Raw genomic sequence first — 12,258 nt, forward strand, 5'->3', positions numbered from 1 at the left:
ATGGCAAACGAACTGGGGTACCACTAAGGCTGGCTGATAGCCGCAAGATAGCCTCGACCACGTTCACTGGCCGTTCCTATCAGCGATTTAATCTAATTATCGATTTTCGCCATCGATAAATTCACCGGGCTACCGTCGGCCTTCACTGCATATCGCATGGTGGCTAGCCAGGATTGGAAGGTCGTATGGGCTGTATATGTACCTGCCTTCCTCCGCCTGTTCGTCGTCCCTCTTTCTTGATTCTCTCCCCCAGATCAACCTCAACTGTCTACTTGTTCTTACTGAGTCTCTCGTCTCTCAGTCGTTAGCTCCTCTTTTCACCCTTCACCCTTGCTCTGTGGCTCACAAACCACCACGATGCAGGAGAAGGAAGTGGCCTACTCCACCGCGGTGGCTGATGAGGCAGCCTCGGAGGAGACTGCCGTCCACCTCAAAAACCTGAAGCTACAGCATCAGTGGGACCCCAACCTCCCCGATGAAATCGCTGACGAGATCGATGAAGCCCTCCACACGACCGACAAGGGGGCGCGCGAGGGCATGGCCCATGAGCTGCTGGACGACTCGCCCTACCCCGAAGTGCGCGCTGCTGTGCCCAACTACGACGAGGGTGGCCACACCAACACCATCCGCGCGTGGACCATCGGTCTGATCTTTGCCACCATCGGTTCGGCCCTGAACATGCTGTTCTCCATGCGTAACCCCTATATTGTCATTCCCTCCTATGTCGCCCAAGTCGTCGCCTACCCAGTGGGTGTGTTCTGGGCCAAGGTCATGCCGAAAAAGCAATTCAGTCTATTTGGACGTCAATTTAGTCTCAACCCGGGCCCCTTTAGCAAGAAGGAGCATGCCCTCATTGTCATCATGGCCAACGCAACTTTCGGTGGTGGTGCTGCCTATGCGACGGACGTCCTGTTGGCTCAACGTGCCTTCTATAAGCAGTCTTTCGGATGGGGGTTCGAGATCCTCATGTGTATCTCGACGCAGATGCTCGGGTTCGGTATGGCGGGATTCTTCCATCGGTTCTTGGTGGCTCCAGCCGCTATGATCTGGCCTTCCAATCTCATTAACTGCGCCCTGTTCACGGCGCTTCACGACACCCGCACGCCGGACCCGTCCAAAGTCAATGGATGGCGCATTGGCAAGTACCGCTTCTTCCTCTACGTGATGATCGGGTCCTTCTGCTGGTACTTCTTCCCGGGTCTCATTGCGCCGTTCCTGAGTATCTTTGCCTGGGTCACCTGGATCAAGCCCCAGAGCCCGGTCGTCAACCAGCTCTTTGGCGGCTCGACTGGGCTGTCGCTGATCCCCATGACCTTTGACTGGACGCAAGTTTCGGGTTTCAACTTCAGTCCCCTTATCGCCCCCTGGCATGCGATCGCCAACACGCTCATTGGTATGGTGATCTTTTTCTGGATCGCGACGACTGGCATCCATTACAGTGGCACCTGGTTCGCCGAGTACCTGCCTATTAGCGACTCCAGCAGTTACGACAACACGGCTAATACGTATAACGTCAGTCGCATTATGACGCCGGAGTTCACCCTTGATCTGAAGGCATACGAGGAATACTCCCCGCTGTTCCTGTCCACGACCTTCGCCCTGTGCTATGGTCTCTCTTTTGCTACTATTATTTGTCTGCTCGTCAACACCGGTCTCTTCCACGGCAGTGAGCTCTGGGTGCGCTTCCGCAACTTCGGTAAGGAGGAGGAGGATGTCCACGGCCGCCTGATGGCTCGCTTCAAGCCGGTCCCGCTCTGGTGGTACGGGGCAGTGGTGTTGTCTATGATTGGCATTGGTCTTGGAGTTGTCTTGGGCTATCCGACCCACTTGGACTGGTGGGCATTTTTCGTGGCCTTGATCATTGCTGTGGTGTGGTACGTGCCCATCGGTATCATCCAGGCGTCTACCAACATTGCCCTCGGGTTGAACGTCTTGACCGAATTTATTGTCGGGTATATCCAGCCGGGTAAGCCCATGGCCATGATGCTGTTCAAGACCTACGGGTACATGAGCATGTACCAGGGGCTGTATTTCAACCAGGACATGAAACTAGGTATGTGCAATTTGCTTATGTGTCGAATGCGAGATGAAGCACACCGACTAATCGTCTGAGCAGGCCACTACATGAAAATCCCCCCTCGTGTCTCCTTTTCCGGACAGATGGTTGCCGCCTTGTGGTCCTCTATCGTGCAGATCGCCGTCATGAACTGGGGTCTCGCGACCATCAAGGACGTCTGCAGCCTGGATCAGGTCAACCACTACACCTGCCCCAACGGCCGTGTGTTCTTCAATGCCTCGGTCATCTGGGGCCTCATCGGCCCCCAGCGGATGTTCTCCCCGGGTCAGATGTATGTTAGTCTGCAATGGTTCTGGTTGGCGGGCGCGTTGCTGCCCGTGATAATCTACCTCGCCGCTCGGATGTGGCCCAAGTCCAACATCCGGTACCTCAGCGCTCCCCTGATCTTCGGTGGCGCCGGTCTGATCCCCCCGGCCACCCCGCTCAATTATCTCACCTGGGGTGTTGTGGGTATGATCTTCAACAAGTACATCCGCGACAAGTTCCGCGGCTGGTGGATGCACTACAACTACATCTTGTCCGCCGGGCTGGATGTGGGATTGGACTTGTGCACCATCCTGATCTTCTTGACGATCGACCTCACCGGCGCGAGCTTCCCCGAGTGGTGGGGCACCCGCATCGCCAGTGGTACCATGGACACAATGGGTACGGCCATCCAGAAGACGGTCAACGGAACCTTTGGTCCGGCGACCTGGTAGTGCGAGCGAGCTGCGGCGATTACACCGTCCATAGGTCGATAACCTTCGTTGTTGAATCGTGGCGGAGGGGTGTTCTGGCGGAGCAACGGCCGAGAGAGAAAGTGCAAGCCCGCCGGTGGACCTGGCTGGGGCTGTGATTTATGATCCCGACGACTTATCTCACTGTATTATGATTATGTGATAATTCCTAATTCTATCTGTTGGTGATCTTACATGGTTGAGCTGTCTCATCGTAGGGCACTTTTTCTTGATTGTCATGTTGTAATGTTTTGTGACCCAATAGTTAACTTAACCTCCCAGCTGCGACTTCTCGCGCATCGCCCGGAAGCATTCAGCAACACGAAAAAAGGCCTCCTTCGGCACCCATCGAGGCATTCCCACCCGGTTCTCCTCCTGATGCCCCTTCTCCTCCTCCGGAAGGTACTTCACCAACGAGAAACACATCATATCGAAATCTCTCGCCCCGACCCCGGCCGGCATACAGGGAAACGCAAACACATAGACGAAGACGGCGTCCACCTGCGCCTCGGCCATGGCCAGCAACCCCAACTGCGTCTCGAGGTAATCGGCCTGCTCGCGCTCGCACCGCGTTGGGACGATATCCCCCTCAAACACCCCACTCCCATCGGGATTCCGGCCCTTGAGCAAGGCGAAGCCGCCATCGCCGCGGACGGCCGCGCCCTCGTACGCACAGCATCCGACCTCCATCACCACGAGGGGCTTGTGTTTCTGCTTGTTGTTGCTGTTAGGGTCCGAGTCGACCACGCGGTGCCGCTCCAGCCCCGCGAGATAATCCGAGGCCGTCTCGCCCCGCCGGTAGTAGTCCACCCCGACGAGATCGAACAGGTCCCAGTCCACGGCCTCCCAGGTGCCCGCGGCGTAGGTGACGGGCCCGTGGAAGTGGGTGCGAATTTCGGTCATGAAGGTGCGGAGCGCCGCGTTCAGGAGCTCAGCTTTGGCGAGGACGGGGGGTGGGATTGCGGGGCCACTGTCGGTAGTATCGGTTGTTGTACTGGCATCACCATCGCCCCGACCACCGGCTGTAGCAGCAGCAGCAGCAGCCAACTGCCCCCCAAACCATCCCGCCCGCTCCTCGAACGTCTCCCCCGGAAACACCCCGCGACTGAAGATACTGTACTCGCACCCCGCCACGAAGACGAGGTCGGTCAGTCCGTCGTGCACGCGTAGCTGCTCGGCCACCTTCGCGGCGGCACGGAGGTACCGGCTCGTCTCGGGGACGTCGGCGTGCATCTTCCACGGGTTGAAGTAGACGGTTAGCCCTGCGGCGTGGGCGAGGCGGGCGGCGGTCGCGAGGCGGTCGAGGGGCTCGCCTTCGAGGCGGACGGCGGTGGCGTGTAGGGTTTCGGCGATGGTGTGCATGTCGTGAGCGACGTGGGTGGGGTTGAAGGTGGGGATGGAGAGGGTTTGGGGGGTGGTGTTGGTGAAGTTGAGGCCTACGTCGTAGACGATGCCGGGGTGGGGCATTTTGGTGGTGGTGGTGGTGGTGGTGGTGGTGATTCGAGGGAGGCTTGGAAGGTGAAGAGGTGGGAATGGGTTGGCTAGGAAGTAGGAGAAGTGTAATTGCAAGTGCAAGTGCAAGTGCAGGTTGAAAGTGTTTTGCTTGTGCTTCGAGGGAATATATACATGCCCTCTGCATACTCTGTATAGGGTTGAGACCCGGACAGCGCAGTCTTGGCGTTCCGATCTCCGTCTCCGTGAAATTTCTCTCCGCCTCCGGCTCGGCTGTCCCCGGCTCGACTTCTCTCTGACACCCATTGTGTGGATGGACAATAACTGGGGCAACTTGTGCTCGTGCGCGTGCTCGAGTACTCATGTCTGACGTCCTCGGTAGTAGCAAGAGGGCAAGAGAGGAAGATCTGGAGCAGGATCACCCCGAGGTGGAGAAGGTGGCTGTATGGTTCTCAGGCCCTCTACCGGGTGGCGAGTGCAGGGCTGGATGCTAACGCTTTCCTAGTGCGATCGATGTCGTCAGCGGAAGGTGACTAGTCTTGAAAATTCACACTTTCACACCTTAGAGTTAAGCACTAATGCGTGTTGGTAGACCAAGTGCGATCGGGTCAACCCCTGTGTGCAGTGCCTCCGAACGGGGTCGGACTGTACTTACAACCGGGGACATCAGCTCAGAGAGAAGCGACAACGCGTTCTTATTTCTAGCGTCTAGTAAGTTCCTAACTCTCTCGATAGGGTACAATCATTGACGGACAACAGCGAGCGGAGACTGGAGTACATTGCGAATAAGCTTGACCACCTTGCAGAGGTCGTTGGTCGACTGAGCCATGAGCACGCCAGCCGTGCAACGCCAGCCGGACTGCGTTTGCCATTGCAGCCCTCCTTTCACCAGCCCAGTAAGTCATATTCTTCTGCTCCGACACAGGCAGAAGGTATCGAATCCACCCTTTTCGCTCATGTGATCTACACTGCGAAATGCCTCCAAGCGGCGGTGATGGACCCCCGTCTCCCCCATAGCGATGCCCGCGAATTGACTGCCGCGCTGAATAGCCTGTGGAGCACGATAGCTGCACAGAAGCAGCAGAACCAGGCCCTGGAATCCTCGCAGCCATTCGCCAAGGTATTTCCCCAAAGCTTGACCGCAGACTTCAAAGACCTGCCGATCCCCTCCCTAGACCGGATCATGGCATGCTTGAGACTCGCTCACGGTGCGTGCACTTTACCCCCCCCCCTTTCAGCGGCAATCGTCCCAAGACTAAACAAATTGTCAAAGAGTGCTCGCCCAGTCGGCTCTATTGGCCCTTCGAGTTCGGATCCCTGGGCGACTTCACCCACTACGTGATCCGAGCGTGCTCGCCGGGCCCGATCACCGAGATGGAGCTGGTCATTGTGCACTACGTTCTTGCCTGGCTGTTCACCGAATGTGCGAACCTCACGGGAGGCGACCCCCTGCTCAAGCAGGACTACGAGGTCCAGGCCCTCATCTGCCGACAGAGTCTGGAAACCCTTCTTGGTAGTCTGTCCTTTCATGTAGCCACGAGCTTGGACGCTGTGTGTGCTATGTACATGGCTGTATGTTCGTTCCGCATCCTTGTTTACGGTCCGTTAGGTAATTCGCTAAGTTTCCCAATCTCGCGGTAAACAGGCAATTCACTGTCTCCAGCACGGGAAACCTTTCACCGCGTGGTCCTTCATCACCCGGGCTGCACTCATCAGCCAGGCCCTCGGATTACACAGCCGTCATGCCACCATGGGCCTGGCTGGACTGGAAGAAGCCGAAGAGGATGACAATGATGAAAAGCAGCGGAAGACGCTCCTCTTCTGGGCGGTCTACGTCCTCGAGAAAGCTCTCGCCCTGCGTCTGGGCCGGCCGTCCACGATCCACGACGCCGACATCACACTGCCCAAACTCCGTCTCGACCGCCGCATGGCCTCCCTCCTCCACAACCGGCTGCCGGACTGGATCGAGGTGGCCGGTCTGTACGGACGGGCGTACGACGAGATCTGTAGTCCGAAGGCACTGGCGCAGACGGCGGATGTGCGGGAGTCGCGGATCCGCGCTGTGGCGCGAGAGTGGGAGGGTGTCATTGCTGCGAGGGGGGAGTTGTATGTAAGTTACCTCCCCCACCAATTCCATCATCTACCTTGGTCCGGTTAGAAGAGGCTCTTCAACTGATTTTCATCCTGTCTCGCGGTGAGCAGAAACACCCCGACCAATGGACCAGCCATGTCCTTCCCCGCGGACTGAGTGAGTTCATCGTCCACGCCAACCGCGCAACCGAGTACTCGGTCCTGGCGTCGATCCATCGAGCTATCCCTTCAGGCAAGGAAACCCAATCTCCAGCGCCTTTCTCTTCCATCAACGGTGCAACGAAACCCAATCCGGAATCCCTCGCTGCAGCAAGACTCTCCCTCGCCGAGACAGACGCCTGCATCGCCGCCACGTTCGCCGCCGACGCCGCGACGTGGTCGTCTTCCCCTGCCTTCGATACCTGGGTCACCGAGAACTTGCTGGTTGCGCCGATCATGCCGTTCTTGATTCTGCTCGGCGGGCTCGTGCACTCGCCTTGTGCGGAGGAGTCGGATCTGGATGTCCTTAGGCGGATCGTTGATGGCGTGGGTCGGATGGAGCGGGTGGCCCGGTACGCGCGGTGTCGGAAGTATGGCCGGGTTTTTCGGGCCTTGTATGATGTTGCTGCTGCGTTGGTAGGAGTGAGAGTCAAAGAGGGGATAGATGTGTATAGTGGAGAAATGGGAGTTGGTGTTGGTGAGGGAGGGGATTTGAGTGGGCTGGGGGATCTGGATGCATTTTTGGATTGGAGTGGGGTTGAATAGGGAGTGATTGTATTGTGTCTTCCCCAATACCATAGACACTACACGGAGACAGGTTCGGAGTTTTCTTTCTTCTTTCTTTCCTTCTTTCTTTCTTTGAAGAAGGAGCTATCAACATCTCACTGCCAAATCGCTAACCCCTGGTGGACAAGTACTCTGGTTGAAACCCCTGGGATTGATGTCTTTGATAGTGTTTTGGCTATACGTACGAGAAAACCCTTGACACGTCTACATCAAACTCGCCATGGAGTTCTAGCTATGGAGACACAAGAAATATTACTAGATAGGATTCCCCCGCGCATCAACCGGCATCTCCCTCCCCGACCCCAAGCGCTTGGATACGCGACGATCAATGGGCCCAAACCTGGCCTTTCGAATCCGGCCAAAATTGCGACTATACCAGTCCACAACCTGCTCGTCAGCACAGTCATCCAGCGCATCATTGTTCACCTCCAAATACCCACCCATTCATCATCGCCACCCAGTACCGCAGGTCCTTGCCCCACGCCGAAAAGCCCGTGGCGGATTCCTCCTCAACCGCCGCCCGGACAACGCTCTCCACCAGCGCTCGCTCCAGCGCGTAGTGTAGGTTACCGTAGCTCTCGTATCGCTGTGCTGCTGCTGCTGCTACCGTCGCACCTGTCTCATCACGGGGAGCCTCCTGCCACTGCCAACCATCAAAAACCTGCGCGAACGAGTTCGGAAACAGGTACAGCTGCATGTCCTTGTCCTTTGGGTCGTCGTCCGGATAATCGAACACGGCGCACGAGCGATCCACGCGGTGGTAGTAGGCGTTGATCTCGGCCAGCATCTGCTGGGGGTTGGGGTGGCGCGCTATGATGGCGGGGTGGGGGTTGCGGTTGGGCACGCTTCGTGTAAACCCGTCCTTCGCTAGGCGGGATTGCGCGGTGGGGTAGTCGGCGTCCTGGACTACGATCATGGGGGCCTACTCACGGATTTCAGAAAGGAGAGGAGGGAGGGGGGGGGGGGGGGGGGGGGGCGGGGGGGGGGGGGGGGGGGGGGGGGGGGGGAGGTTGTGACGACGGGGGGTGGTGGGGCATGGGCATGGGGTTTACGTACCCCAACTCCGACGGGAACGCCCAGATACCACATCGCGAGTGCGCTCCAGGGAATCACGGGGATCGGTTGGAGGATCTTGCTCAGGCGCAGGGAGAGGTTGTGGCGGTTCTGGCGTGGGCGTCGGAACATGGTTGGCGTAGATGGTGGGTTCTGTTCTTTCTTGCGGAGAGACTGGTTTTCTTTCTTTATAATATTTGGGGGGAGTTGGATGATACATCGTTGAGGATGTTTGTGTGATGTAGGTTGTGTTATGTATTATTCAGGAGATTTGGGGAATTGGTTGAGGGCTGGTTAAGCCGGTGTCTGTCTTGCCACGTCTTCCATGCATGATTTACTGGCCTTTCGATAAATTTACCTCGGATATGACCAGGATACAGCTTTGTATACCCCGTCTGGGTGCCTAGTGTCTTGTATAGTATACTAAGACATTATACCTATTTCTTATATTTCCTTTCCTGCATTTCCTTCCTTTCTTTCTCTACCCATTTTTCAACCCTTTCTTCTTTCTTTGCCTCTTCTATCGAAATGAGAATCGAGCGAGTTGAAATTATCATAATCCTACAAGAGGCGTGCCTATATGTGTTGTACACTCATTGCGTGTTGCATGTAACTGGCATGTATGAGTGCTGTTCAGCTGAAGTAAAGAATCTGCATAGATCAAAACCAGTTCCTCAATCTGCTCTAGTGAATCAGAACACAATGCCAGCCGCACCCACTAAAACCCATACGTCGACCACTTGGCATCCACTTTATCCTGAATTTCCCGAGGATAGTTCCCGCGGTAAGAGGCCTCCTTATACGTAGGCACCTCGGAGAACTCACTGGCGAACATGCAGCAGCGCACGACCTTCACATGATTCGCCCCGGTCTTGGCCCCATGCGACACGTACGGGATCAGCCCGATGTTGGGGTACTGGTCGAAGAAGTACTCGTTGTCGCGGGGCTGGCAGCGGGTGGCGTTGGCCCAGATGACGTCGCGCAGGTTGGTGGGGTCGATGTCGTCGCCGACGAGGTAGACGATGGGGATGTAGTAGCCGGGCTTGGAGGCGAAGACGGTGTGGCCGACCTCGCGGCTGAAGGCCTCCATGGTGGAGTGGCGGGCGCGCAGCTGCGCGCGGTCGACCTGCAGCACGAACCAGAGGCAGTGCGACTCGAACGGGTTCCAGACCATCGTGATGGGCAGGCCGGCCTGCTGGCAGAGGTTCAGCACCTCGGCCGCCTGCGTCAGCCCCCAGACCGTCTCGCTCTCCTCGGGCGCGCGGCCCGTCACGCAGAGGGGCAGGATCGGGTCGCGGCGGTAGGTGATGGCGTCGATCCGGTGCAGCGGACACTCCTTCTGCTCCCCCGGGAAGATCAAGCCCGGGTACTCGGCCATGGGGCCCTCGGGCGCGGTCTCGGTGCGCGAGATGACCCCCTCGAAGACGATCTCCGCGTTCGCCGGCACCAGGATGTGGTTGGTTTCGGCCTGGGTCACCTCGACCGGCCCACCGATCAGCGCCCCGATGTACTCGCTCTCGTTGACCCCCTTTGGCAGCGGCATCCCGCTCACCATGATCGCCGCGGGCGGTACCCCGAAGCACAGCGCGAAGGGGCAGTCCTTGCCCAGCTCGGCCCACATCTGCCGGATCACCCCGATGTCCTGCCGCGGGATCATCGGCCCCACCAGCGTGCGTTTCCCGTGCAGCATGCTGCGCGTGATCGACCAGTTCACCCACGCCCCGTCGGGGCTCTGCACGATGTACATGCCGAACGTCTGCAGGAACTTGCCGCCGTCGTCGGCGTGCAGCATGGGGATGGGCAGGGCGGTAAGGTCGATCTCATCGCCCAGCAGCTTGAACTCCTTGACGGGGCCCGTGGGGACCTCCCTCGGTGGGATCTGAGGCAGGTGTTTGGCGGCCCGGAACTTCTGGATGATCTCCTGTCCGGTGGCGGTGGCCGGCAGCCCCAGCGACTTGGCGATGCGGATGAACCGCTTGCCCGGCTGTTTGCTGGCGCCGACGGGGGCGCCCAGCACGCGGAACAGGCCGTTCGGGTGGCGCCCCTTGAGATTATTGAACAAGGGTGCTTTGTCTTCGGTCTCGTAGACCTTGCGTGTGATGGCTGCCAGCTCCAGGTCCGGGTCGACTTCTTCGTCGATGGCGACCAGGTCGTTCTCGGCTTGGAGGTCTTGGATGAAGCGCCGGAAGCTGGCGCAGGCGGGTTGGGTGGATTCTTGGGGGGTTGTTTCGGCCATTGCGGAGGATGTAGGTGAGACCAGAGAAGGTGAGTCAGATGAGTGCTGTGAGAGACTTGGTTTGAAAGATTGCGTCTCTTTTATAGGGTTGCGTCGGCGTCAGGTGTCTGGAGTAGATACCTCAGGCCATGGCAGCGGACGGAACATATCTCCCAGCCGGGGATAGCGGGATAAGGCCGAGCGGCCCGAGCCCCGCTCCCCGCTGACTCATCAGCCCTACTTCGACCAATCTCAATTGTTAAATTGTGCTCTGAGGTCAAGCTATACGCGCCAAGAGGAATTAATATCTTTAATATAGCGCCAGTTGCTGCAAACCTACTGGATCGAGTTAAGCTGTGCCCCTCCTTGACCCCGCAATCTGCTGCCGACTCCCGAGACCACCGCTGATCGTGAGTAATGGAAACGGCGATTGCATCACGTTCAGGAGAACACCTCCTCTGAATGCTGAGATGGTAAGTACATAAACCCGGCAATCTACCGAGTCACTCCAGACATGCCTCGTCAATGTTCTAAGCCTCTCAACCCAAAGCCTCTCATCATCGTCTACCTCAACCCTCACACATCAAAATGTCCACATCCACCACCCCACCCACAACGACCTTAACAACCCGCCGCAAACGCATCATTGTCGCCCTCACCGGCGCCACCGGCACCATCCTGGGCATCCACGCCCTCCTGGCCCTGCGGGCCCTCAACGTCGAAACCCACCTGGTCCTCAGCAAATGGGCCGAGAACACCCTGAAGTACGAGACGGACTACACGGTGGCGAACGTGCGCGCGCTCGCCGACTTCGCCTACAGCAACCACGACCTGGCCGCGCCCATCGCTAGCGGCTCCTTCCGCGTCGACGGCATGATCGTCGTCCCCTGCAGCATGAAGACGCTGGCCGCCATCAACGTTGGGTACGGCGAGGACCTGATCGCCCGCGCCGCCGACGTCATGCTCAAGGAGCGCCACCGCCTCGTCCTGGTCACCCGCGAGTGTCCGCTGAGCAGCGTGCACCTCGAGAACATGCTGGGCGTGACGCGCCACGGGGCGATCGTGTTCCCGCCGGTGCCGGCGTTCTACACGCGCCCGGCCGGGTTGGCGGAGGTCGTTGAGCACATTGTTGGGCGGGTGTTGGATCTGTTTGGGTTGGAGGTGGAGGGGTTGCCGAGGTGGGAGGGGTTTGTGAAGGATTGATTTTTTTGGGATTGGGATTGTGTTTTCGTAGAAGGTTACTTTGGGGTTGGTGGAATAGGAGTTGGGTGGTTGTGTTGCGCGTGGTTGTTTTTCAATGGGAACTCTTCTTGTTGCTTTTATTTCGGATAGAGGATTTTCATTTCGAGGGATAGATATTCATATAATGATACTCGATATTGACCCTGACGCTTTTCGGAACTGACTTATGCTACACTTTCTCGGAAAGCTCTATGTGTTCCTTGTTGAACGAGATAAGAGAACCACTTAATCACATTTTGTTACTTAAGGTGTTTGATGAGGGAACACCTCTCATTATTGATTATCTCAAGACCGTTTAGGTGGAAGTTAAGTACCTATAGAACATAAATCTCTACTTACGATCATTCTGTATATGGCCTCACGTCAGGAGAATTAGATATTTAGTATAGCAATTGGCAAAGATGACTGTCTGCCCTGAATAATGGTTATAATGGGTAAACCTCGGCATTCTGGCACCCTAACCCGAATTCAGCTCGGTTGAACACCCCGGCTGGGGGATATTCGATTCGCGCCTGGCTTAGTGTGATCATGTTCAACATATGCCGTACATTGTTCAAAGGTCAAGCTTTCAAATGTGTAGTCCCGTGTGTTTGCGGGACATATTTGCATAGTGGAAATGGCGAGACCTGATCTAAAGCTAGAGAGAC

The 12,258-nt window shown here is 57.3% G+C and overlaps 6 protein-coding genes across 6 annotated transcripts; 3 read left to right on the forward strand and 3 right to left on the reverse strand.

Annotated features, from left to right (window-relative positions):
- Window positions 1–133: 133 nt before the first annotated feature.
- Window positions 134–2,981, forward strand: optB (small oligopeptide transporter, OPT family). The gene is made up of 2 exons (XM_025585631.1): window positions 134–2,053; window positions 2,117–2,981. The coding sequence occupies exons 1-2, from the start codon at window positions 358–360 to the stop codon at window positions 2,773–2,775; spliced, it is 2,355 nt and encodes a 784-aa protein (XP_025446248.1). The 5' UTR covers window positions 134–357; the 3' UTR covers window positions 2,776–2,981.
- Window positions 2,982–3,041: 60 nt separating this feature from the next.
- Window positions 3,042–4,260, reverse strand: BO95DRAFT_405306 (uncharacterized protein; the record flags this gene model as incomplete). The annotated part of the gene is made up of 2 exons (XM_025583992.1): window positions 3,042–3,763; window positions 3,842–4,260. The coding sequence occupies 2 exons, from the start codon at window positions 4,258–4,260 to the stop codon at window positions 3,064–3,066; spliced, it is 1,119 nt and encodes a 372-aa protein (XP_025446249.1). The 3' UTR covers window positions 3,042–3,063.
- A 347-nt stretch (window positions 4,261–4,607) lies between these two features.
- BO95DRAFT_511159 (Zn(II)2Cys6 transcription factor) lies at window positions 4,608–7,080 on the forward strand (the record flags this gene model as incomplete). Its single annotated transcript, XM_025591410.1, has 7 exons — window positions 4,608–4,688; window positions 4,751–4,774; window positions 4,838–4,956; window positions 5,005–5,453; window positions 5,519–5,817; window positions 5,909–6,355; window positions 6,448–7,080. The coding sequence occupies 7 exons, from the start codon at window positions 4,608–4,610 to the stop codon at window positions 7,078–7,080; spliced, it is 2,052 nt and encodes a 683-aa protein (XP_025446250.1).
- A 436-nt stretch (window positions 7,081–7,516) lies between these two features.
- BO95DRAFT_459696 (uncharacterized protein) lies at window positions 7,517–8,286 on the reverse strand (the record flags this gene model as incomplete). The annotated part of the gene is made up of 2 exons (XM_025588672.1): window positions 7,517–8,023; window positions 8,158–8,286. 2 exons carry the CDS (start codon window positions 8,284–8,286, stop codon window positions 7,517–7,519), a joined length of 636 nt encoding a protein of 211 aa, XP_025446251.1.
- Window positions 8,287–8,831: 545 nt separating this feature from the next.
- Window positions 8,832–10,407, reverse strand: BO95DRAFT_504906 (UbiD family decarboxylase). The gene has a single exon (XM_025591139.1). It carries the CDS (start codon window positions 10,388–10,390, stop codon window positions 8,873–8,875), a length of 1,518 nt encoding a protein of 505 aa, XP_025446252.1. The 5' UTR covers window positions 10,391–10,407; the 3' UTR covers window positions 8,832–8,872.
- Window positions 10,408–10,786: 379 nt separating this feature from the next.
- On the forward strand, window positions 10,787–11,606 carry BO95DRAFT_244000 (UbiX family flavin prenyltransferase). Its single transcript, XM_025581367.1, has 2 exons — window positions 10,787–10,842; window positions 10,920–11,606. The coding sequence occupies exon 2, from the start codon at window positions 10,958–10,960 to the stop codon at window positions 11,570–11,572; it is 615 nt and encodes a 204-aa protein (XP_025446253.1). The 5' UTR covers window positions 10,787–10,842; window positions 10,920–10,957; the 3' UTR covers window positions 11,573–11,606.
- Window positions 11,607–12,258: the final 652 nt, after the last annotated feature.

This window comes from Aspergillus brunneoviolaceus, assembly GCF_003184695.1.
Source record: "Aspergillus brunneoviolaceus CBS 621.78 unplaced genomic scaffold BO95scaffold_7, whole genome shotgun sequence".
In the NCBI taxonomy this organism is placed as follows: Eukaryota; Fungi; Ascomycota; class Eurotiomycetes; order Eurotiales; family Aspergillaceae; genus Aspergillus; species Aspergillus brunneoviolaceus.

Coding starts and splice junctions, on each gene's coding strand:
- BO95DRAFT_504906 (XM_025591139.1), bottom strand. CDS start 10,390: ATGGCCGAAACAACCCCCCAAGAATCCACCCAACCCGCCTGCGCCAGC.
- BO95DRAFT_244000 (XM_025581367.1), top strand. CDS start 10,958: ATGTCCACATCCACCACCCCACCCACAACGACCTTAACAACCCGCCGC.
- optB (XM_025585631.1), top strand. CDS start 358: ATGCAGGAGAAGGAAGTGGCCTACTCCACCGCGGTGGCTGATGAGGCA. Junction 2,054..2,116: donor CAACCAGGACATGAAACTAG/GTATGTGCAATT, acceptor TCGTCTGAGCAG/GCCACTACATGAAAATCCCC.